Consider the following 26,563-nt stretch of genomic DNA (forward strand, 5'->3'; position numbering starts at 1 on the left):
TTTATTAATTTGTATGTGATGCTGAGGATGGAACCCAGTGTCTCACACATGCTAGGGAAGTGCTTTACCACTGAGCTTCAACCCCAGCCCCCCAGACTTTTTTTTTTTATTATTTTCTTGAACATTTACTTTTCTTGAGTCATTTAAATAAAAAACAAGAGCATAGGAAAAAGACTAGTTAAGAAAGGACAGGAAATATCAACTATGACAGATGACTTTGATTTCAAGGGATAGAAAATGACTTGGTATTCTTAGTTGCTTATGTAAATATGTTGACTAACCCTCATAAAAGTCAGCATACCACAGAGGTAAAAAATAAACCTGTCCATCTGTGTGTACACACAGGCACAAGGATTTTCCCAAACATTACTGAGCCTGCGGCCAGCAAGTCTGTGACACACCAAAAGAACAAAACAAAAACCCACAGGAGTCCTGAGCTGAGCTAAGGGTACCATGTGGCATTTGAGTCAATCATGATTCAGCTCTGCTTTGTTGGGAGAGAACGTCAATTAAGTTACGCTATAAAAAGAACTCTCAGAGTGTGATGGCAGTCTCCCTTATTTTTACCTATGCCATGAGCTGGAACACCACACGGAACTGTTTGGTAAGGTGTTCTGACTCAGTTTCAAAATACAGAAGTGGTCAGCATGAGCCACCTTACATTCAGTTATCCTAAGTGGTCAAAGGAGGCAGGGAAGAGTTTGAGTCAAAAAATCAAAATACATAAGGGTAGACTTGACAGCAGGCCCTGAGGAGTTCCAGCCCTTCCATTCTTCCAGGTGTCTGTGGGGGTCACTGAGTTCCAGGGCTTCTCACTGGCCAGGACACTCGAACACACCCTGGGACTGCACCAGGCGAGCCAGGTTCTCCAGTGGCCACCTGCCTGGATGACTTACAGTTCACCGATGGTTTGTGAGTGAGGCGGCCCTTGTGGCAGCTGCCGAGGAGTTTCCTCATGTGGTGCTCAGAGTGTGCCTGCACAGGGACGCCCTTGCTGCCAGTTATGGTGCCAACAGAAATGGCCGGGTGTGCAGTGCATTTGGGAAGTCTCACTAACAAAGATGGCAGTTCTTACAGATTGACCTGTGGATTTGAGGCCATTCAGAATAAAATCTCAGTAAACATTTCCTAGAAACTTACAAGTCATTTTTCTAATTTACACAGGAAACCCTTAAGACTTCTCGAATGAATCCTCGATGATGTGGCTCTGGAGTTCTTCCCCTAGCCCTCAGCAGAGTACCTTGTCCCACTAGCCCCCTGCAGAGTCTCTCATCTTGCTTTTCCCCTTCCTGCTCAGAAGGAAGTGTGGCTGCGTCAGACATCAATGTGGCTCCCAGGGGCTCTGGAGAGCGGGAGGAGATTCCTCTTTGTTGAGCACCTGCTGTTGGGCTTGAAGTGTTCTAAGTGTGGCTTCACTGCTGCCGTCAGGTCCCTCTCCCCTTACACCCCTCCAGCTTGCATGTGCCTTCATACTGCCGATTGAGTCACCTGTGCAGTTGAGACCTGCAGGTCCTCATGTATCCGCTTGGCTTTATGGCCGAGGTTCTATGTAGGTGGTTTTAGCATTTGCATAAAGCGCCTTTCACCACCTGACCCCTCTTTCCGGGTGCGCCCCTTTGCTGAGCTTGACCTGCCCCTGCCCCTGCCCTACCCACACATTGCCGCACCTCACGTGGACTCTGCTCTGCATCCAGCAGTCCCTGGTCCTCACTTGCTCTGGTGACCCACTCATCCTAGGACTCCTGCTTCCCCAGCCCACAACTTGGTGATCCTACTTCCTGTCACTGTGCCTTTTGTCCTTCCTTCTCCTTCTTACTGTCCACATTCCCTTATAATCCAGCTTAGACCCTGGGTTAGTAATAAAAGCCTTTCCTGTGTGCACCCCGCTCCCTGCCGCCTCTGTACTTCCTTTCTCTCTCCTGCTGAGACTCCAGCCCTGGCTGAATGCTGTGCTAGCACCGGAAGAACTGCACAGGGCTGGAGAGCAGCGTGCCCGGGCCTCCTCAGCTCCACTGCGCAACCAGACTGGCTGGTCTAAATTTTTTTTTAATATTTAATTTTTAGCTATAGGTGGACACAATATATTTATTTTATTTTTATGTGGTGCTGAGGAACGAACCCAATGCCTTAGGCATGCTAGGTGAGCGCTCTACCTCTGAGCCACAACCCCAGCCCCTTACTTCATTTTAAATTAAAACTTATCATTTCTGATTGCCACATCATGACTGACCTCACACGGGATGCGATGTGGTGTTTATTTGAATGTGTGTGAGACATGCAGTGATGAAGTTGGGCTTACTGACATGGCCATCACCTCACCTTCCCTCTCATCTTCTGTGGTGAGACATTTCAGATGTGTTCATGTTGGAACACAGAGTGCATTATTTTTGACTATAGTTACCCTGTTGTGCAGTGGACCTCACACCTGCTCCCCTGTCTCTCCGAGATTTGTGCCCTTTGGTCAACAGCAGCTCATCCCTATCTTCTCCACACCCCAGTGTCTGGTCACTGTCCCCTTCCCTGAGTTCAGCTTTGCCAATCCTGTTAGTGTGGGATCAGGTAGTGGTTATCTTCCTGTGTCTGGCTTAGTTCACTTAGCAGCACATGCTCAGGTTCATCGTGTGGTTGAGATGACAGGTTTCCCTCACTTTCAAAGCTGAAGATGTGCCAGGTGTCTGTGTCCCCTGTTGGTCCCTCCATCCATCAATGGGCACGTGGCTGCTTGCTTGCCTTGGTTATTGTGGACAGTGCTGCAGTGAACACGGGGGTGCCAGTGCAGAAGTGGAGCCCTGGAGCACAAGGCAGTTGCTGTCGTTAGTTTTCGAGGAGCCTCTGTAGCCCTTCCACGTGGCCGTGCTGTCATTTCCTCCCACTCACCGAGCTCCCTTTTCTCTGCAACCCCTCATGAGCACCTCAAATTTAACATTCCCCAAACCAAACTCCTGATCCTTTCATCCCCGAAATATCTCCTGGTTGTCTTTTCATTTCTTGTTCCCTAAACTTCAAATACATCTTTGCATTTGTCATCCAGGCCACGGTTTTGGAATCACCTTTGCCCACCCATTCTCACATACCCCTCATAACATTTATCATCAAATTGTGTTGGCTGTGTCTTGAGAATCTGGTCTCCGCTAACACATGTGCTGCTCAGTGTCCTGCTGTCTTCCCGTTCAGCTTTTGTGCTCAGTGCTTCAGAGAGCAGTCAGAGGGGTCCTTGGAACACACGCCAGGTGTTGCACCCGTTGGCCCAGAGCCTCCGTGACCTCACATCAGGTGAGCCATTGTCCTGCCAGTGCCTGTGTGCTGTGGCCTCTTCCTGAGCCCTTGTTGCTTGGTACTTTACTGGCAGATGTGCCTTTCCCCCACCAGGCTCTTCTCCGATGAAGGTGGGTGGGTGACTCCCTTGCCTTCTCTGTTGTGTGCTCAGATGGCACCTGTGAAGTTGGAGTCTCTCTGCCTGAGATATGATGACATTCTCTGCCTATATTCTTCAGAGTGTGATGGTTCTGCCTTCTGTGTGCCACTCTCGGAGCTACCTCTGGGTCTGTGTGAGCTCCCACAGTGCCCTGGTGGAGCAGGCCACCCTCCTGTGTGCCCTGCTGCCAGCGCACACTTCTGTTCTGGCGTCGCTTTGGTCCAGGGGCTCAGGCCTGCCTCTGTGTCCCCTTGACCTTTCCTAGCTTCTCTCATTTAATGCACTGCATCAGAGCTTCCGGTTGCTCTGATGAGAAGTGGATTTAAGATGTGGTGAGCACAATGGGAGGGGGAAGCATGTGATTTTGGGGTCAGGAGAGGACTGGTGTGTTTGGAACCTATTCAAACGGGTTTCCAGACTGTGGCCAGATCTGGCTCACAACCTGTTTTATTGTGGCCCATGAGTTAAGAATGGTTTCTACATTTTTAAGTGGTAGGGGAAAAATAAAATTTCATGACACATGAAAATTATATGAACTTTAAATTTTGGCACCCACAGGAGTTTTATTAGAGCCCAGCCATGCTCTTTTGTTTAGGTGTTGCTGTGGCTGCTTTGGGCCTTAAGGGCAGGACGAAGAAATTGTGGCTGAGGCTTTCTGGCCAGCAAAGCCGAAAATACTTACTGTGGAGGCCCTTTACAGGAAAAATTTGCAACCCCGCACAGCAGATTGGCCTGGGCTGTCAGGGACAGCCTCAAAGCCCTGCGCTGACGAGGAAGGAGAGGTGGGAGGAGGGCTGGGGTTCTCCATGCTTGCCCTCGGCTGTTTGTGGCAGGAGATGGAAATGTTTTTATTTTCTGCTTTTGATCAATCTAGCCTGGTGAAATCAGCAAGCAACGTTTATGGTTTTAAATAACAACCAGAGAGTGTTATTTTAATCTCTGAACTTGTGTGCGTTTGAATCATTTTTCTCAGTGACAGTGGTTAAACTACTTTTAACCACATATGCCAGCTTTTACTGAACTAGAAGGTATTAGAATAAATCTTTTAACAAGTGCAAGCGACTAGTCTTGCAGCGTTACAATGACCTGCACTTAGATTGCTTTCCCGCAGGAGGTCCCGCCTGCCGCAGTGGGCTGCCTGGCCAGCCTGTGGCAGGTAATCACAGGTGGTTTTCTTCAGTGTTACTCAAATGGGACTTGCCAGGATAAAACCTGCAGATCTGTTCAAACTTGAAGGAAATGAAATTCTACCTTTTGTGTAATTGAAAGGATTTTTTTTTGCTCTGTAATGTAACATTTCATTTCTTCGCTGTCTTCAGGGTGTGCATTCCTATCTAACAGGAATGTCTAAGGGTTGAATTTTAATTGTTCTCCCAAGTACTTTCTGTCTTCTGTGACTAAAAGCTAAGCTTTTTAAAGTCTTTGTGACTATTTTTTGTTTGGTTAAAGCAGAAACGAGGATTTTTTAAAAAAAAATTTTAATAGTTGTAGACGGACAGCATGCCTTTATTTAATTAATTAAATTTTTAATGTAGTGCTGAGGATCAAACCCAGTGCCTCACACACACTAGGCAAGCACTCTGCCACTGAGCCCCAGCCCTAGCCTGAGAATTGTTTTTAATCAATAACATTTGCTCTATGGGAGCGGCTGACCTTTCTCAGCTGTCCTTGGTCAACCATGTGTCCAGCTGTTCTGCCCTGGGCTGAGCATGGGCTTTGCGGACTGCCTCGAGGTTTGTATCTGCAGTGCCACACGGTTCCTATTATTCACCTGTGGAGGTGAATAATACTGGTGGAGTTCAGTGCTGTCCTTCAATAGGACTTTGTCCTCATCTGGTGGAGTTGTCTGTGTTAGGTTGTGTAAAATACAGTGAGTAGAATCTGGAGCTCTTTGTTCACACCTCTAGAGGAAAGGTTTTTTTCCCCTCTTACCTTTTACAGAGGGAAACAGGCATCTAAGATGTTCTCTGCCCTCAAGAAATGAAAAATACAGTTAATAAGGTTGTGACCCCTCCATTTAAGCTTATCCATCATAGCACTCACTGGGGAGGAGAAATTTGATGACATCTACATGTATCCACATCTTAAAACGCAGCCAGTTTTCAAGGTTCTATTTTGAACCTGGGCCCTTGGTTCTAGGCAAGTGTTCCACCTGAGTTGAACCCAGCGACATGTGGACGATCTCTCAGAGGGAAGGGAAGAGTGGTCTTGAGGACTCCTCAGATGCTGCCTCAGAGGGCTCAGTTCACGCCTGGCACCATGCCTGGTACCTGCCACTCTGCTTCTGCCAGGTCTCCTTGCTGTTTAAACCTGACTTGAACAAACTCCGTCAGTAGAGGCTAGTTTTGGGCCCCAGAGACTCAGTGGTGACATCTTCAGCTCTTTTTATTTTGAGACAGGGTCTCACTAAGTTGCTTAGGGCCTTACTAAGTTATTGAGGCTGGGCTCAAAATTGCAATCCTCCTGTCTTAGGCTCCCAAGCCACTGGAATTACAGGTGTGTGCCACCATGCCTGGTCCCTTTTTCAAATTTTATTTTGACACAGGATCCTGCTGAGTTGCCCAAGCTGGCTTTGAACTTGTGGCCCTCCTGCCTCAGCCTACCGAGTTGCTGGGATCATAAATGTGTGACCCTGCACCTGGCTCAAAAAGTGTTTTTTTTTTTTTTTTTTTAAGGAGATGCAAGATTCTCTCAGGCAGAGAATTGGTGTGACTTGCACTTAGAGAGAATGGGCTGGACTGGGGGAGATTCAAGTGAATGACTTATGTGTTTCTAGTTATTGACTTTTTTAGGTACCAGGGATTGAATGCAGTGATGATTAACCACTGAGCCACATCTCATCCCTTTCTATTTTTTGTTTTGAGACAGGCTCTTGCTAAGTTGCTTAGGAATCTTACTAAGTTGCTGAGGCTGGCTTCAAACTTGAGACTCTCTTGCCTCAGCCTTCTGAGTTGCTGGGATTACAGGCATGTGCCACTGCATCTGGCTCCAATTTTTAATTGATTATACTCTGCTCTGCCTCTTTCCGAGAACAAATTTGAGATGTCTAAAAAATAAAAAGCATTACAAAAAGATAAGGGAGTGGCTGGGGATGTAGTTCAGGGGTAGATCACTTGCTTAGAGTGTGGGAGGCCCTGGGTTCCATCCCCAGCTCTGTGGGGAAGGGCTCTGGGGGAGGTAAAGGCCAGACAGAAAAAGTAAGGATTCTCATTATTTATTTATTTTTTATTGGTTGTTCACAACATTACAAAGCTCTTGACATATCATACTTCATACATTAGATTGAAGTGGGTTATGAATCCCCAATTTTACCCCAAATGCAGATTGCAGAATCACGTCGGTTACACATCCACAATTTTACATAATGCCCTATTAGTAATTGTTGTATTCTGCTACCTTTCCTATCCCCTACTATCCCCCCTCCCCTCCCCTCCCCTCCCTTCTTCTCTCCCTACCCCATCTACTGTAATTCATTTCTCTCCTTGTTTATTTTCCCATTCCTCTCACAACCTTTTATATGTAATTTTGTATAGCTATGAGGGTCTCCCTTCATTTCCATGCAATTTTCCTCTTCTCTCCCTTTCCCTCCCATCTCATGTCACTGATTAATGTTACTCTTTTCTTCCTACTCTTCCTCCCTGCTCTGTTCATGTTTGCTCTCATTATATCAAAGAAGACATTTGGTATTTGTTTTTTAGGGATTGGCTAGCTTCACTAAGCATAATCTGCTCTAGCGCCGTCCATTTCCCTGCAAATTCTATGATTTTGTCATTTTTTATTGCGTATAGTACTCCATTGTGTATAGATGCCACATTTTTTTTATCCATTCATCTATTGAGGGGCATCTGGATTGGTTCCACAGTCTAGCAATTGTGAATTGTGCTGCTATGAACATCGATGTGGCAGTATCCCTGTAGCATGCTCTTTTAAGGTCTTCAGGGAATAGTCCGAGAAGGGCAATAGCAGGGTCAAATGGTGGTTCCATTCCCAGCATTCCCAGGAATCTCCAAACTGCTTTCCAAATTGGCCGCACCAATTTGCAGTCCCACCAGCAATGTACAAGTGTACCCTTTTCTCCACATCCTCGCCAGCACTTGTTGTTGTTTGACTTCATAGTGGCTGCCAATCTTACTGGAGTGAAATGGTATCTTAGGGTGGTTTTGATTTGCATTTCTCTGACTGCTAGAGATGGTGAGCATTTTTTCATGTACTTGTTGATTGATTGTATATCCTCCTCTGAGAAGTGTCTGTTCAGGTCCTTGGCCCATTTGTTGATTGGGTTATTTGTTATCTTATTGTCTAATTTTATGAGTTCTTTATATACTCTGGATATTAGGGCTCTATCTGAAGTGTGAGGAGTAAAAATTTGTTCCCAGGATGTAGGCTCCCTATTTACCTCTCTTATTGTTTCTCTTGCTGAGAAAAAACTTTTAAGTTTAATTAAGTCCCATTTGTTGATTCTTGTTGTTAACTCTTGTGCTATGGGTGTCCTATTAAGGAATTTGGAGCCCGACCCCACAATCTGTAGATCGGAGCCAACTTTTTCTTCTATCAGACGCAGAGTCTCTGATTTGATATCAAGCTCCTTGATCCATTTTGAGTTAACTTTTGTGCATGGCGAGAGAAAGGGATTCAGTTTCATTTTGTTGCATATGGATTTCCAGTTTTCCCAACACCATTTGTTGAAGATGCTATCCTTCCTCCATTGCATGCTTATAGGCCCTTTATCAAATATAAGATAGTTGTAACTTTGTGGATTGGTTACTGTGTCCTCTATTCTGTACCATTGGTCCACCTGCCTGTTTTGGTACCAGTACCATGCTGTTTTTGTCACTATTGCTCTGTAATATGGTTTGAAATCTGGTATCGCTATACCACCAGATTCACACTTCCTGTTTAGAATTGCTTTTGCTATTCTGGGTCTTTTATTTTTCCATATGAATTTCATGATTGCTTTATCAATTTCTACAAGAAATGCCGTTGGGATTTTGATTGGCATTGCATTAAACCTATAGAGAACTTTTGGTAATATCGCCATTTTGATGATGTTAGTTCTGCCTATCCATGAACAGGGTATATTTTTCGATCTTCTAAGATCTTCATCTACTTCTCTCTTTAGGGTTCTGTAGTTTTCCTTGTATAAATCTTTCACCTCTTTTGTTAGGTTGATTCCCAAGTATTTTATTTTTTTTGAGGATATTGTGAATGGAGTGTTTTTCCTCATTTCCGTTTCAGAAGTTTTATCGCTGATATACAGAAATGCCTTTGATTTATGCGTGTTGATTTTATATCCTGCCACTTTGCTGAATTCATTTATTAGTTCTAGTAGTTTCTTTGTAGACCCTTTTGGGTCTTCTAGGTATAGAATCATGTCATCTGCAAATAGTGATAATTTAAGTTCTTTTCCAATTTTTATGCCTTTAATTTCTTTCGTCTGTCTAATTGCTCTGGCCAGTGTTTCGAGAACTATATTGAATAGAAGTGGAGATAGAGGGCATCCCTGTCTTGTTCCGGATTTTAGAGGGAATGCCTTCAACTTTTGTCCATTCAGAATAATGCTAGCCTGAGGCTTAGCATAGATAGCTTTTACAATGTCGAGGTAAGTTCCTGTTATCCCTAGTTTTTCTAATGTTTTGAACATAAAGGGATGCTGTACTTTGTCGAATGCTTTCTCTGCATCTAACGAGATGATCATATGGTTCTTATCTTTAAGTCTATTGATGTGGTGAATAACATTTATTGATTTCCGTATGTTGAACCATCCTTGCATCCCAGGGATGAATCCTACTTGATCATGGTGCACAATTTTTTTGATGTGTTTTTGTATTTGATTCGCCAGAATTTTATTGAGGATTTTTGCATCTAGGTTCATTAGAGATATTGGTCTGTAGTTTTCTTTCTTTGAGGTGTCTTTGTCTGGTTTCGGAATCAGGGTGATGTTGGCCTCATAGAATGAATTTGGAAGAGCTCCCTCTTTTTCTATTTCCTGAAATAACTTGAAAAGTATTGGTATTAATTCTTCTTTAAAGGTTTTGTAAAACTCCGCTGTATACCCATCCGGTCCTGGGCTTTTCTTGGTTGGTAGTCTTTTGATGGCTTCTTCAATTTCATCCATTGATATTGGTCTGTTCAAATTGTGTGTATCCTCCTGACTCAGTCTGGGCAAATCATATGCCTTAAGAAATTTATCGATGTCTCCACTATCTTCTATTTTGTTGGAATATAGGTTTTCAAAATAATTTCTAATTGTCTTCTGTATTTCTGTAGCATCTGTTGTGATATTGCCTTTTTCATCCCGTATGTTAGTAATTTGAGTTCTTTCTCTTCTTCTCTTCGTTAGCATGGCTATAGGTCTGTCGATCTTATTTATTTTTTCGAAGAACCAACTTTTAGTTTTGTTTATTTTTTCATTAGTTTCTTTTGTTTCAATTTCATTGATTTCCGCTCTGATTTTAATTATTTCTAGCCTTCTGCTACATTTGCTGTTGTTTTGCTCTTCCTTTTCTAGGGCTTTGAGATGAAGTGTGAGCTCATTTATTTGTTGGTTTTTTCTTTTTTTGAGGAATGACCACCAGGCGATGAATTTTCCTCTTAAAACTGCTTTCATTGTGTCCCATAGATTCCGATATGTTGTGTCTGTATTTTCATTTATCTCTAAGAATTTTTTGATTTCCTCCTTTATGTCTTCTGTAACCCATTGATCATTCAGTAACATATTGTTCATTTTCCATGTGATGTAGGATTTTTCCTTCCTTCTTTTATCATTGATTTCCAGTTTCATTCCATTATGATCAGATAAAATGCATGGTATTATCTCCACCCCTTTATATTTACTGAGGGTTGCCCTATGGCATAATATGTGGTCTATTTTTGAGAAGGATCCATGTGCTGCTGAGAAAAAAGTATATCCATTTGATGATGGTTGATGTATTCTATATATGTCAGTTAAGTCTAGGTTATTGATTGTGATATTGAGTTCTATAGTTTCTTTATTCAACTTTTGTTTGGAAGATCTGTCCAATGGTGAGAGAGGTGTGTTGAAGTCACCCATAATTATTGTGTTGTGGTCTATTTGATTCTTGAACTTGAGGAGAATTTGTTTTATGAATGTCGCAGCACCATTATTTGGTGCATAAATATTGATAATTGTTATGTCTTGTTGGTGAATGGTTCCTTTTAACAGTATATAATGACCTTCTTTATCCCTTTTGATTAACTTAGTCTTGAAGTCGATTTTATTCGATATGAGGATGGCCACCCCTGCTTGCTTACGAGAACTGTGTGCATGGTATATTTTTTCCCATCCTTTCACCTTCAGCCTGTGTATGTCTTTTCCAATCAGATGTGTCTCCTGGAGCAGCATATTGTTGGATTTGTTTTTTTAATCCATGATACCAGCCTATGTCGCTTTATTGGAGAGTTTAAGCCATTAACATTCAGAGTTACTATTGATATATGGTTTGAACTTCCATCCATGTTTGATTGTTTATCCTTTTTTTTTTAAAAAAAAAATTTAGTTTGTTTCTCCGTGATTATCTTTCCCCTCGCCCTCTGTCTTTACTGAGGCACTTCCCACTGATGGTTTTGGTTATTGTTTTTCATTTCTTCCTCGTGTAGTGTTTTGCTCAAAATGCTTTGCAATGCTGGTTTTCTGGCTGCAAATTCTTTTAACTTTTGTTTATCATGAAAGATCTTTATTTCGTTGTCATACCTGAAGCTTAATTTTGCTGGATACAGAATTCTTGGTTGGCATCCATTGTCTTTCAGTGTTTGAAATACGTTGTTCCATGACCTTCTTGCTTTCAGTGTCTGTGATGAAAAATCCGTTGTTAACCTTATTGGTTTACCCCTGAATGTAATCTGTCTCCTTTCTCTTGTAGCTTTTAATATTTTCTCTTTGCTCTGTATATTGGATATCTTCATAACAATGTGTCTTGGCGTTGGTCTACTGTGATTGTGTGTGCTCGGTGTCCTGTATGCATCTTCAATTTGTATATCTGTTTCCTTTTTTATCTCTGGAAAGTTTTCTGTAATTATTTCATTCAGCAGGTTTCTCATTCCCTTGGTTTGAATCTCTGTACCTTCTTCTATCCCGATGACTCGTAAGTTTGGTTTTTTTATGTTATCCCATAACTCTTGGATGTTTTTCTCGTGATTTTTTACCAGCCTTTCTGAGTTGGCTAGACTCTTTTCAGGATGGTATATTTTGTCTTCATTATCTGACGTTCTGGCTTCTACTTGCTCCAGTCTGTTAGTGATACTCTCAATTGAGTTTTTAATTTGGTTTATCGTTTCCTTCATTTCTAGAATTATTGTTTGATTATTTTTTATAATCTCTATCTCCTGATAAAGATGCTTAACTTCTTCTTTTAGCTGTTTATGTAATTCATTCTCAACGTGTTCTTTTGCTGCTTGAATTTGCTGTCTTGTATCCTCTTTAAGGTTCCATTCCATCTGTCTAAGGTGTTCCTTGAGGTCTTTATATGACCATTTTTCTGATGAGTCTAGGTCCTCCTGAATATTTAGGCTGTCCTGCATTGTTTGTACTCCTTTTCTTCCTTGCTTCTTGAAGCTGCTCATATTGCTTCTTGTTCTGTTTGACTGCTGAGTTACTGTTTACTCCTATAAATTTATTTGATGCTTGGGAGGAAAGGTATTAGAAGGGAAGGGAAGAAGTCACTAAAGAGAATGAGAGTAGGCAGGTAGAATTCAAGGAAGGGGGGATAAGAAAAATGAAAAGACAAAAGAATAAAGAAATAGGAACTAAAAAAAGAAAAAAATTAAAAAAAAATAATGATAATTAAAAAAAATTAAAATTAAAATTAGAAGAGAAAAAAGAAAAAGAAAGAAAAAAAAGAAAAAAAGAAAAAAAAATAAAAAACAAAAAAAAACAACGAGATAGAAAAATGAAGATGAAAGAAAAACCCAAATCAAAAAAAAAAAAAAACTAATAAATGCCGTCTTAGAGTTTGATTAACTTCTCTTCCAGTAGGTGGCGCTGTGCCCACCAGGTCAAGTTTCTCCTGTCAGTACGTGGGAACCAATCACTGTGCAGCAGCTCCTCCCAGACTGGGCGAGTCTCCAATCCTGAGTGCCTAGGGCCTCCTCTTGTGTCTAGTCACTTCCCACTTTTCCTCTAGCCAGGCCCCTCTCACCACAATACTGGCTACACGCCAGGTCTGCTGCTCCCGGGAGCCCTGTTTTCATGAACGACTGGGCTCACTCTTCCAGTTTGCCATTCCCTCAGACCCTAAGTTTGTAGAGCTTGGGGCTGAGAATCCTCAGCGAATTTTACTTGCACTCCGGTAGCCACTCCCCCGTAGCTGGTGCAAGAGACCTCAGCAGTCAGCCCTGGTGGGAGCGGTAGTCCCGCGCCACGGGTCCCGCACCACCTCTGATTCCCTTGGGCTGGCTGTAGCACTCACGGGAGAACTGGGAGGGGCCCTTAAGGTTTCCCCGATGTGTGGAGAGGGAAGGCTAGGGGGATTACACACCTGTAGCAGCAGGTTTCAATGAAGTTATCTCCTCCACCGCAGTCTGGTGACGTCAGTTCTCTGCCATAGTGGTGTCTCTTGCAAATGGCGACAGTTCGTTTCCCTTTGCCGGGCGACCAATGCAACGGGTGGGTCCTTACTGTCTCTCTCAAGCCCCCTTTGGAACCTGTCGCCACTACTTATGAAGGCTCGGTAGGCATTTACCTCCGTATGATGAGAAGGGCTAATCAGTTGTTTCAGCCGGATGGATTAATGCTGATTCACAGCCGTTTGTCTCATCTTTTCAGACGCGGCGGCGTGGGGCGCGGAGCACGGAGCGGCTTACTCACTTCCCGCAGCCATCTTCCTCTTCTCGCTATTTCAGGATCAGGATTCTCATTATTGAAGTGGGACATAGATTTGAACCTAGACTTATCAAAGGCCCAGAGAGAGTCAGCTGATTTCTGTAGCCTGTTAAGACAAATGTCGCATGTGGTGTCCAAGAATTCTTAGGGCTTAAGCTCACAGTGAGGTGCTACTCCTGGCCCTGGAAAGGAAGGGGGCATCTGTAGAGTACCCTCTGTGGCCAGAACCACACAGCGCCCCTAGTTCAGAGTTACTGTGTGGCTTCCTCATGGTCTGGCTTAGCACAAGGAAGGATGTGGGGTCAGTCCTGTGAGTCCACAGTGAGAACAAGGAGGATGTGTTTGAGGTCACTAGCAGAGTCTCTTCAGTTGTCCAGCGTGGCAGTTTTTCTTACATTAAAACAGGTTGCTGTTCTTTTATGTGAGTTATAGAATGTGGAAATTGGCTTGCATTTAGGTGCCAAATTGAACACAAAAAATTCTTGGCTTTAGTGCTCTGGAATGAGAGCCAGCGCAGGCAGTGCTCTGGAGCCAAGTGCCCAGAGTGGCACCACAAGGCCCCCTCTCTCCCTGAGTGGGAGAGCTGGCGCATGTCGTCTCCCCTTTCCCCATCTGGTCAAGCGTAGAAAAGTGACGTGTGTATGTTGCTGGCTTCCCTTATACCTGGGGGGTGAGTCGTTCTCATCATTAACTCAGGTGCACGTTGGGTGATGGCAGATGTGTAAGAACCGACAGTCATCTGCACTGGATCTAGGCTGTCGTGTAGGGTGGAAATTCTGGGGTCAGTGTGCTTCTAATTGTAGCTCTGCCATCACTGGCTGAGGGATGTGGGTCGGTGACTCCCCCTTTCTGCCTATAAAACAGAGTATTGGCCTGAGAAGTTACTTCAAGGATGAGGGGAGCCTGCACACTGTCGGCGCCGTCTGTGTAGTCTTGACTTGTGTTGTGACTACGGGGCTGGGGCAGGCAGGTCCAGCTTAACTCCCCATGAAGGCGTGAAGCAGTTTTCTGACCAGATGTTTGGAAGTCAATCTTTTTTTCGCATTTGTAATAATTTTATCCTCTTCCAGAGAAACAGCACCCAGGACCATCTTCCAAAGAGTGTTGGACATCTTAAAGAAGTCTTCTCATGCCGTGGAGCTGGCCTGCAGGGACCCATCCCAGGTGGAGCATCTGGCTTCCAGTCTGCAGCTGATAACTGAGTGCTTCAGGTGTCTCCGGAACGCTTGTGTGGAGTGTGCTGCGAACCAGAATGCAATCAGGTGGCGTTCCCTGTGATGCATGCAGCTTCTGCCATGCTGGTGTTTGACCTTGTAGTTCCCCCAGGGTGTTGTGGAGCTGTCCCTCCTTTACTGCTGGGAAGCATTCCTCTTCACTTCCTTCCCAGACAAGCTCAGGCCAGTGCACGAGGTTGCAGCATGGAACAGTGCAGACACTAGGGCCACCCAGCTTTCCTTTTTATCTTAATTTTTTCCATCTTTTTAAGTTGTACATGATTTTGGGGTTGAGTGTGACATATTTGTTGCATACACAATGTAACAATATAATCGTGCACACGATGTAAGAATATAATTTGGTGGTATTGTTTTCCAGTGTTTCCCTTTCCCTCGCCTCCTCCCTTCCCCAGTTCTTTCTTCTATCCTGCTGCCCTATTTATATTTATAACACGTTTTGAGATTTTTTATTTCTGCTCATAACAGTGATTGAACTTCATTTTGATTCTTTATTTCTAGATTCTGCCTCCTGAGTTCATGTGCAGTTCTTGACCTTACTTTTCTTAGTTGTAAATGTCTCATTTGCTTTTACTGATTTAATTAGTTACCCTGTGTTTACTTTGAACAAGAAGCCTCTTTTGTAAATTTCTAAGATCTTTCCTTGAATATAAATGTTCCAAGCTCTACTTCCATCCATGTTACAATGTACAGATTTTAGTAAGTTCTTTTCTCTATTACGCCCTCCTAGAGCTGAACTTCTGTCTTCTTTGATTTTTTGGAATCTGCTGTATTTTGTGGGTATTGGGGATTGCACTCGGGGTGCTCTACCACTGAACTACATCCCTAGCCCTTTTTATTTTTTATTTTGAGAAAGGTCTCACTAAGTTGCTGAGGCTGGCCTTGAACTTGTGATCTTCTTGTTTCAGCCTCTGAAGGTGCTGGGATTACAGGCATGTGCCACTATGCCCCCTTAGGAATCTGCTTTTTATTTTATTTTATTTCTTTTTTTTTTTTTTAGAGAGAGAGAATTTTAATATTATTTTTTAGTTATCGGCGGACACAACATCTTTGTATGTGGTGCTGAGGATCGAACCTGGGCCGCACGCATGCCAGGCGAGCGTGCCACCGCTTGAGCCACATCCCCAGCCCCAGGAATCTGCTTTTTATTAAAAAGTTTTATTTGAAGTGAATTCTGAAGCCACAAGCAGGATATTCATGTTTCTTTCCTGGACTTGCATGTAGACAAAGCCTTCAGGCTTCCCTGTCACTGATATGATGGGTGAAGTGGGGCTAGTCCAGAAGCCACTTGAGGGACTCCCCTTGTTGCTTAGACAGTCTTATACCTGAGGCTTTAATATGATTAAGGTTATGCAAGATCAAAGGAGGCAAGAAAGGGCCAAAGTTGTTTAACTTCAATACTAAACTCAAACTGCCATCTATTTGCAGAAAAATAGAAACAATAATAGTCTTGCTAACAATAGTTAATATTTAAGAATATAACTAGCTATGGGGCTGGGGATGTGGCTCAAGTGGTAGCGCGCTCGCCTGGCATGCACGGGGCACTGGGTTCGATCCTTAGCACCACATAAAAATAAAATAAAGATGTTGTGTCCACTGGAAACTAAAAAAAAAATAAATATTAAAAAAATTCTCTCTCTCTCTTTTTTTTTTAAAAAAGAATATAACTAGCTATGTGCTAGAAGCATCCAGCCAGAAGGCTTGTTTCTTTGGTTTCTTTCCAGGTGGGGAAGTACTCTAATGTGTGTGTGGTGGCAGCTTAGAGCAGAGACTGTGACTGCAGACTTTTCCTGGTGGGGAAGAAACCGAGCCCTAGCACCCGGCTTTGTCTCAGGTCTTTATTTGCAGTACCTTGTTTAATCTATAGATCAACCAAAGAAACAGCATGCTGTTATCTCCCCATTTTTATAAGAAGAAACTGTGCTTCAGAGAGGTAAAATAACTTGTTCTAAAGTCACTCATTGAATCAGTGGCATGTGACCCTAAAGCTCTCAGTTGAAAGCAGGGGCTATGCCCTTCTGAGGCTTGCATATTGGCCCTGTTGCCTGTGACAGCTGTTTGCCTTATGTGGCCACATAGCCTTGGACATGCGATGAAGCCATCCAGAGTGTCTGTTTTCTCCCCGGTAAACAGAGCGAATGCTGTCTTCCTGTGGACTGGGTGAGAGGGCTATGAGATTACCTGGCCTGCAGATGCCTGTGCAGGCGCAACTGCCAGTGTTCCTGTTTCTGCCCATGTTTAAGATAATGCTACTTTTTTAAAAAAACAATTAGTTTTACTTTTTGAGTTATACATTCAAACTGTAAAAATTGAAATATTTTAAAAAATATATGTTTTATGGCACACAAATATCAGTAGTTTGTTAGCACGGCTGTCAAGGTGGATGTAGGGTAGTGAGGCAGTCAGCAGACCAAAGCGAGGGTTGGAAGGGAGTCAGTTTTCTGCCTCAGAGCTTCTAGGGTTGTATTACTACTGTTGATTTTCACAGGGAATTTCCAGCTCATTTAGGCCTTTATCTCCCAGAAAATAATTTTGAGTCAGAAACAGAACAGAAATTCCAGTGAGGACTTTGCTGCCACCTTTAACTAAAACTAACCTATAAGAACCAATCAATACTCAGGTTGTAATCTATGGTATTTTTCTGGAATTTTATTTTACATTTTTAATTAAAGGTTAATTGAAAGATGGGGCTAGAATGTGGCTCAGTGGTAAGGAACTTGCCTACTACATGCCAGGCTCTGGGTTCCATCTCCAGCACTGCTAGGAGGCTTGGGCAGGATTAATGAAAGGTGTAATGCTGCGTAGGCCTGCAGGCCTCGGTTGTGTGGTATGGAATGGAACATAACACAGCGAAGAAACAGTTTAAGGCTGTGCAACTTCCAGAAGTGCTTGAAGAAGACTGTTTAAAGCTGTGACATGTAGTCAATAGCACCCCTGCTGCTGAGGCCCCTGTGCCACTTCTGTAAAGGGTGGGAATGTGAGGCTGTGGGATCTGTCAGTGTCTCAGCTCTGCCCTCTTGAAGCCCGAAAGCAGCCACAGATAGTATGTGAATGGATGAGCATGGCTGTTTTCCAATGAAGCTTCGTTTCTGAATATTGAAATTTGAATTTCATAGAATTATTATGTCATGAAATTGCATTCGTTTGAATGTTGGCCATAGAGGCTGGCAGCAGGCCCACAGCCTTGTGTTCTTTATGTAGAAGTGAAGCAGGAGGAAGGTGCTGAGCTGTCTCCCCATGGTCATCTGCCAAGGTGAAGAGGCAGGGAGCAGTGGCTCTGACCTCTTGTCGCAGGGTGACACCTGCTAGCCACATGTACAGGGATCCTGAACATCCGAAAATCCCTTTCATTAACCTGGGGCTTCACACAGTGTCTGGACTTGGATCTGTGTAGCTCAGGATCCTTCTCTGATCATGTTTGGGAGCTGTACTATTTTCCTGTTCCTATTATGACAGATCACCACCAAGTTAGGGCTTGAAGCAGAAGGGTTTTTTTTTTGTTGTTGTTTGTTTGTTTTTTATACTTTATTTTGTAGTTGTAAATGGACAGAATGCCTTTATTTGTTTGTTTTTATGTGGTGCTGAGGCTTGAACCCAGTGCCTCATACATGCTAGGCAAGGCTCTGCCACTGAGCTACAGCCCCGGCCTGAAGCAACAGAGTTTTTATTGCATAGCTCTGGGGCTTGCAGGTCCAAGAACAGTCTCACTGGCCTGAAGTCAGTGTCTGCAGGGCTACTTTTCTGGAGGCTCTAGGGAGAGTTTGTTTTCCTGTCTGCGGTGATTCTAGAGCTGCTTGCTCTGCTGGGCACAGGGCTCCATTCTCTATCTGCAGAACAGCAGCGTAGCATCTGACAGTCTTTGTTTCTGACTGTGACCCTCCTGTATCACCCTCACAAGGCTGTTACTATTAGAGGCCTGCCGAGATCTCTCAGATAATCTGTCTCAAAACTATGAATCTGATCATGTCTAAACAGTCTCTTGTGGTGTTTTCTGACACCAGCCAATTCTGATTCTCTACCACTGGGTTTTCCACAACTGAATTCTGTTGTGACACTGTCTGTTGGGAAGTCAGAGGTGTTGGATCCCACAACTTAAAGGCTCAGGTACTCTCTCTTCAGGAGCCAGCTAGAAATGGAATGCCCAGGCTTCCAGGTTTCTGCATAACTGACTCACAGTTGGGGTTCCTGTGACTCCCCTCAGGACTACAGAACTCCAGGAAGGTGCCACTCACTGTGGCTGGTTTATTACGAAGGTCACTTCAGGAACAGTGAGGGGAAGGTGTGTGGGGCAGGTATACAGCCGGTGCCAGTTTCCCCGCCTCTGTCCCTGGTGCCTCTCCTGGCAGTTTGATGTGTTCACCAACTTGGAAGCTTTCCAAACCTCATTGTTGAGGGATTTTTGTGAGGTTTCAGGACGCAGACATGATTAATTAAGCCATTGGCCATTAGTGTAGATTCCATCTTGGTCACTCTCCCTCGCTCTGAGGCCAGAAGTGGGCTGGAGTTTCTACCCCTTTATCACTTGGCCAGTTCTTTTCTCTAGCCACCATCCTGAAGCTCTCAACAGCAGATGCTGCTGTCATTCAGCAAGTTCTAAGGGTTCTAGGAACTCTGTGCAAGGAACCCAAGACAAAGAACCAAGGCTGGGTCTCTATTACCACCTCTCTCGCCATATGGTGATGTTCACAGGTCCTGGGTTTAGGATATGAGCATCTTGGGAGGATCATCCTTTTACCTGCTTTGGCCTTTTGGCCCTTGAACATTTACCTCTGTCATTCATATAGAATATATTTGTCCCATCTCAAGGTTCCCCAAATTTTTGACCTATTATAAGCAACAACTCATGTTCAGAATGTCCCTGCGTCTCAGCTGAAAAGTCCCAAATCTAGGCATCTAAATTGTGTAACTTATAAGACTTGAGTGTGTACTTTTCTGGGCAGATCCTCTTCATCTATGACCTGAAACTGGACACTGAGGCAGGCATGAGGTGACAGTTGAACAGGTACGGTGGCTGTCTGCTCCCCAGGGCTCCTCTGCCTCTGCCCACTGCCAGATCCGAAAGTGTTGAGGGGCCACAGCCGAGTTGGGATGACGCATGGCATTTTTGCCAGAAGTAGTGGTTGAAAGGTGATGCCAGCGAGCCATTAAATGATGACTTTTGAGTTCTTGCGGAGTTCCCGTTGAGTTCTGGTTGAGCTCTCGCGGGGATTCCTGAAGAGTTTGAGTTGGTTAGGGAAGTGCCTGAGGAGGGTGTGTGGTTCCTGGAGGAGCTGCATGGCGTTCGGGAGAGTTCCCGGGGAGCATGTATGGAGTGTGCTGGTGGAGTTCAGAAATAAAGTTTGTTCCTGCTTGAGTGGCTCGTGATTTGTGCCCAGCCAGACTGCAGCACCAAAGCACCTGGCACATTTTACGGATCTGTTACAGCAGCACCCTCTTCTGCTACCCATCTCTCTATGAGTTCCTTTTGCTGATGTGACAGATTTCCAGAAACTTAGTGCTTTCAAACACCATACCTTTCTTATTGGAAACTGAGAGTTTAGAAGTGGTTCTGAAGGGCTGTGTTTCTTCTCTCTAAGGACAGCTGGCTTCCTTGCCTGCCCAGCTCCTAGAGGCTACTGCACATACCACCATGTGTTCCTCTTGTAAGAATCCCTGTGTTTGCTGGGCCCCCATATAATCCAGGACAATTTTCTCATTTTAAGATTCTTAATTTGGTCTTGTCTGTAAAGTTCCCTTTGCCATGTAAGACAGCATATTCATGGACTTGGTGGACTATGGGTGCTGCCCTGCACACGATGGGAAGTGTTAGTTGGTAGTTTTAGCATTATGCATCAGGTCATCATTTGAAATGCAGTTTTAGGAAAGCGTATATGTCTAACTTTGTCTTTTCAAAATCCGATACAGAAACCTGGATACGATTGGTGTGGCTGTTGATTTGGTTCTTCTGTTCCGTGAACTACGAGTGGAACCGGACTCCCTCTTGACAGGTAAACCACAGTATAATTCACGGATTATTTATATCTTGGAAAAGGATTTAAACCAAGATTCTTGAGTAGTGCATCATTCATTGAAGCACGTGTTGTGTATTTTGAGAGACAGGGAGACAATGAATTATTAAAGAGTTAGTATAAATGAAAATTTCAGTGACTCCCTTCCTCCCTGATGTGGGCTGAACGATCTCTCCCTGTTGATGCTGAAATCTCTTAATCTGTTCAGGCAGCTGTAGTAAAGTCCTTAGCCTGGACTAACAAACTATAGAAGTTTAGCACTCACAGTTCTGGGGACCAGCACATTTGGTGTCATGAGGGCTGCCTTCTGCCTCCAGATGGTGCTGTCTTGCAGCATCTTCACATGATGGAAGGACAAAAGGGCACATGGGCTTCTTCTGACCCTAACCAGCCACCTGCCCAAGCCCCAGCCTCTTATCAGCAACACATGGGGATTTGACTTAAACGCAGACATTTTTGAAGGACACAAAGTAAGTGAGGACATTTGACTCATAAGAGAGGGTGTTAGGACACATACACACACAGAGGCAAGAGCACGTGGGGACACAGGGGGAGAGGGTCATCTAGTGCTAGGAGAGGTCTCAGGAGTCAGCCTTGCTGCAACCTTCCCTTTGGACTTCTAGCTCCAGAAGTGTAGAACATGAACTGTTTTTTTAAAAAATATTTACTTTTTTAGGTTTTTTTAGGTGGACACAATATCTTTATTTTATTTTTATGTGGTGCTGAGGATCGAACCCAGTGCCTCACGCATGCCAGGCGAGTGCGCTACCACTTGAGCCACATCCTCAGCCCCTGCACTGTTTTTTTGATATTTATGAATATGATAGGTCCTCTTCTAGGTTTTGGGTGTGATTCTAACAGTGACCAAAACAGACAAAAATCTTTGCCTTAGGGCTCACATTCCAGTGGGAGCCAGATATAAAATCTGTTAATTAATCCAAATACGTGGTGTGACAGAAAGGGAAGCTGGCTGTGGTCCTTAAGGGCTTTGACAAGGGATTAAGAGCAGCCAGCTGCTTAGCTGGAAGGCTGAGAGGTTCTCAGGCTGTTTTGAGTGGTTTTGGTCTGCGTATTCCTAGCATCAATACTTCTCCTTTGAACAAGAGTTATTATCTCGACGAAATATTAAAAGCCTCTAGACTTTCAAATACAGTCTTGTCTAAGGAGTTGAGATACTATATGGGCAAAGGATTCTCAAGAAATTGATAGGATGTCCCATTGAGTCATAAGTTGTTTTTAAGTTGTTCTACATTTAAATGTGTTTTTGTGGCTCCATTTTATACTAAAATGGAAGTGTCAGTACTTAATTGGGGGATTAGAAATCTACAGTGAAGCCGGTGTTGTGGCTGTTCAGTAGGAAGCTCAGGGTGTGCACTGCGCTGCGTTCCCTGACAGCTGGCAGGTCCTGAGGTGGTGGGCAAAATGCCTCTGGCAGAGCAGAGGTGCTGTGGGTTTTCTTTTAGTGGTGTGTTCCTGATAGAGCAGCAGGGCCTGAGGCCACCCAGATGCTGTGGGTAGCCAGCTCTTGGGGCCCAGCCCAGCCCCGACCCTGGGTCCTGGGCCCTGGCCCACGCAGGAGCAGCTCCCCTGGGAGTAACCCCTGGCTCCTGGCCTCACTCCCACCCTGGCACCCGTGCTGTGCCCTCTCACCAGCAGGGCCTATGCAGGCTCCTGCTTTCTTCTTACATAACCTTCCTTGACTCCACCTTCCCCTTGCCCCTCATTCTCACTTTTTCTGTGTTATCCGAAATTCCTATGAAAGGTTATGTAGTTTTTATCATACTTGATGACTGGTTCTTTCTCCCTTTATTCTTAGTACTGCTTTCCCTGAAGCAAGCAGGTTTCCTAAGAACACATGCCTAAGCCTGCTTTTGAGATCCAGTTTGTTGTGGAGGAATTAATTGCTTGGCTGGTAATGAAAGAGTAGATCCTTACAGACCCGTTTTCTGTTAGCTATTTCAAGATCTGTTCACAATTTCAATGGATAGTTGCAGTTTATTAGTATAATTATTTTTTATTAGTGTGAGGCTCATATAACAAAATGCTCTCTTAGTGGGAGCAGTGCAGTGGCATTTAGGGTGTTCACAGCATCGTGCATCTCCACCTCTGCTCAGAGCAGCCTGTTTCCAGGAAGCGCTTCCTCTGGATTTCCCTCCTGTCACCCCTACATTCTGCTTCCTCTATGGACTCAGCCCATTCTGGATATTTTTTCTGCAGTACTGGGATTGAACTCAGAATTGCAGATTGAACTGCAGAACTGGGACTGGATGTGCTCTATCTCTGAGCTACATCCCCTGTCCTTTTACTTTTTATTTTGAGGTAGGGTCCCACTGAGTTGCCTAGGCTGGCCCTGAACTTGGGATTCTCCTGCCCCAGCTTCTGGCATAGCTGGGACTATAGGCATGTGTCATTGCCGCCAGCATTCTGGATGTGTTATATAAGTGGAACGAGAATTAGGTGGCCTTTTGTGTCTGGCTCCTTTTCCTTATCATGATGTTTTTGGGGTTCATCCATGCTGTTTCTGTTCTGGCTGAATGCCATTCTGTTGTGTGATTATGTCACATTTTGTTTATCCACTAGTCGGTTGGTAGACATTTGGCTGGTGTGGATAATGCTCTTGAGTGTACGTGGATTGGTTTGAGGGCCTGAATTCCATTCCTCTGGGTCTGTACCTAAGACTGGAATTTGTGGGTCATGCGGTCACTCTATGCTTAACATTTGGAGGCCCCGCTGAATTTTTCTACAGCTGGTGGGCTGCTGTGCTTTCACCAGTAGGTCTGAGTGTCCAGTTTTTGCACACCTGTGCTGGGTACTTTCTTTTTTTGGATTATAATCATCCTGATGGGTGTGAAGTAATGGCCCTTCATTGTGATTTTTATTGCCCAAATGACCAGTGACGCTGAACATATTCTCAGGTGCTTATTGACCATTTATGAATCGTCTTTGGAAAAACGTCTGTTTGTCCTTTGCTTGCTTTTTTTTTTTTAAATATGTTTTTTAGCTGTAGCTGGCCACTGGCCACAATACCTTTATTTCACTTATTTATTTTTATGTGGTGTCGAGGATTGAACCCAGGGTCTCGCACATGTGAGGCGAGCACTCTACCACTGAGCCACAACCCCAGTCCCCTTTGCCTACTTTTTAATTGCGCTGCTGTTTTACTGTAGAGTTGTAAGAGTTATTTACATGTCGTGGAGACCAGGGATTGCTGACTCTGTAGATCCATTGTGGAGATTTGCCATCTCAACAATACTGCGTCTTCTAGTCCGTGAGGGTGGAACATTTTCCATTTATTTAATTGTTTAATTTTTCACGTGTATCAGTTTTAAATAGCTGACTCGTGTTCAGTGGCAGATTTGGAGAGAGATTACAAGGCAAGAGAGAAAATGAAAACTAAATAAAATTTCTGGTCACCTTCTTGGAAAAGCCGTGAAATCACCGATTTTTGTTTGGAATTCAACAGTGAAATTTGGATTCATTAGGAAACTGAATTTTTTATAGTGTGCTAGTTCAAATCTAAAAGGATCTTGTTAAAAGAATTCTGGTTTCTATAAAGTACCTGTACTATCTTTTGATTCTTTCTCTGTGAGAACTTCATTTTAGGGAGATTTTTAGCAGGGTAACTGTGCCAGTTTTTTGTTACCACTCTTGAGGTAAGAACTGTAATTATATTGTCAAAATAATATTTAGAGTATTATTTTCAAGCAGTAATTACAGTGATGTGACAAATATTATGCTCATAAAATTTTATGTAAACACAAGCATGAGTTATTTTAATTGAGTTATTGATGTTATTTTTGGCTTTTATTCTTTTCTAATCTGTAAAAATAATGTTGGGACTTTGTAACAATTGCAGTATTTTTACATAAAGATCAGTTGATAAGGTATTTGGTAAAAGCATCCTTGTCTGGAGTTTTCTTTCCTTGTGTCTAGGATATCTTTAAGCCTTTTCCCATCCAGAACTGGATTCTGATGTGGAGACCAATTTTATTTGCCTGGTGAACCATTGGGTCAGCTGGCTTTGAGACTAGCTTGTGCTTTTGGCCTTTTTTGCATGGTAAACTTCTGTATTTGTATAACGTTCAGTAGAGGGGCCAGGGAGGCCGCTCCATGGTAGAGCTTGCCTGGCATGTGTGAGGCCCGCGGTTCATCCCCAGTACCGCAAGAAAATAAAAAATGAAAAAGATTCAGTAGAAATGCAGGTCGTGTCTTCTAAGATTATGACTTCCCTGAAAAAGGCTAGTGTTTTCTGTTATAAACATTTCATATATGTTCAGTGCAGAGCATTATCTTCACTGTTGTTATTTTTCAGTACTGGGAGTTGAGCCAAGGGTTTTGTGCATTTTAGGCCAGCAGTGTACTTCTGAGCTACATCCCCAGCCCTATTACAGGTTAATTTTTAAGAACTCAGAAGGTGGACAGAAGAAAACTAATCATCACTCATGTGCAGACTGTGAGAAGCTAGCTCTTGGGTTTCTGTGTGTGTGTGTGTGTGGCGCGCGTGCGCGCATGTGTGTGTGTGTGCTTGCAGTCTTGTGCCAGCTTCTTGACTTCACACTATAATACCCACCTAATTCAGTTTTGGGGTTACTGGTGCATTGTTTTCTGTGTGTACTTTTTAACCTTCCGTGGTCTGGTTTTTGGCCTGGATTCTGCAGCCCTGTGAACAGCCAGCTGTGGAGCTGCAATAAGGGCACAGTGTGGCACCTCTGCCCTGAAGTCCTCAGGGATTACTTGACCTGAAGCCAGCCATGGTGGGAAGTGGTGGGCAGGACTTGCCTTGGGCTGGATCAGCAGGCCAGCCCTGTCCTCAGCAGGGCTGAAATGTTTTCCTGCTGGGAATTCCTTTAGTCAGGCAACTCTTCATGTGCACTTGAGCTCTCCTGTTGCTGCTCGCCTTCCCTGACAGCTGGACTCCTGCCCTGACTTGGGGAGGAGACCGATTGCTCCTGTTTTTGCCAATCCCATTCTGCTGCTCACCAGCTTGATGACCTTGAGCTGGTCACTTACCTTTCTGCGCATTGGTTCCTGGCTGAGAAATGGGGATATGATTCGTGTGTACCTCATGAGGTGTGGGTTGGGTGAGCAGGACAGCAGCGTGCAGTGTCAGTGTTGGTCAGCATCCCAAGGTCCTGGGTGACAGACAACTCCATCATACTCGCCTGGTTCCTGGAATTCCTCAGGGATGCCTCTGTCTCCCTCTGCTGTCCTGGCCCTGGTGTGAACCCCATTAGAAGTAGCCAGCAGGCAGTGGCTGGCGCTGGGCTCTAGCCCTCTTGGCAGTTAGGATGTGGTGCTTGGGAAGGCTGTGTCCCGAGGAAAGGGCTGGGGCAGTGGGATTGAGAAACACTTTCAGCAAGCATTTCCCTGATTGGCCTCACTATGCTCTGCTCCTCAGAGCGTTGGAGGGTCAGGACTTCTACTGCTGTAGCCCTGCAGGCTGGCTTAGGTCCCTCTGAGCCTGTGCCTTCCTTCCTCCTGGGAAATGGGGCATCCTCTGCTTTCATAGGAAAGGGAGGTGAAAAGGTGAGGAGCTTTTGGAAGGTGTCTGTGTCTCCTTAGTGACTGCTGAAGTCTTGCCAGGACTGCTGGCTGTCCCCTCTCAGCACCCTGCATGCTCTGTGACACCATGCGCTGCTGAGGCTGGGCTCCACTGACCCCCCTCCTTGGCTGACTGTTAGCTTCAGATGACAAAGGAGCCCGTGGAGGTAGACCTGACAGGCCAGGTGGCTCTTCCTAGTGAGACCCTGAGTGCCCCTGCTCCACTTGCCGGTTTCCTGTGTGAGCCCCTCTGGAGAAGGCCCTTCCTCCGCAGGCCTGGCCTGCAGCCCTGCAGGGCCCTGGAGCTCTGGGCTTCTACACCCTGCCCTCCCTCGTTCCTCCAGTTCTGAGGCTGGAGGCTGTTTTGTGCAGCCTGCCTCTATTACCCCAGAGCTGCTCTTTCTGGTCGATTCATTGCATTAAATTTTCTTTGTTAAAATAACCAGTTTGGTTTCTGTCACCTGACTGGGTTCTGACTCGTTTAGCTGTCACTTGTCATTTTCTAAAGCTTGTGCTTGCTGCTGCTTCT

General features: G+C 44.4%; 1 protein-coding gene across 3 annotated transcripts in view; it reads left to right on the forward strand.

Moving 5' to 3' along the window:
* The window catches only part of ATXN10 (ataxin 10), a 156,521-nt gene that overhangs the window by 23,784 nt on the left and 106,174 nt on the right, over positions 1–26,563 (forward strand). For 2 of the 3 annotated variants that reach the window (XM_081309785.1, XM_081309787.1), the window contains exons 2-3: positions 14,324–14,515; positions 20,390–20,472. In XM_081309785.1, coding sequence (XP_081165911.1) covers positions 14,324–14,515; positions 20,390–20,472 — 275 coding nt within the window. The remainder of the gene's footprint in view (positions 1–14,323; positions 14,516–20,389; positions 20,473–26,563) is intronic. The other variant, XM_081309786.1, reaches the window with a different exon arrangement.

The sequence above is a fragment of the Spermophilus citellus genome (assembly GCF_964194105.1).
Source record: "Spermophilus citellus genome assembly, chromosome: 10".
Lineage (NCBI taxonomy): Eukaryota > Metazoa > Chordata > Mammalia > Rodentia > Sciuridae > Spermophilus > Spermophilus citellus.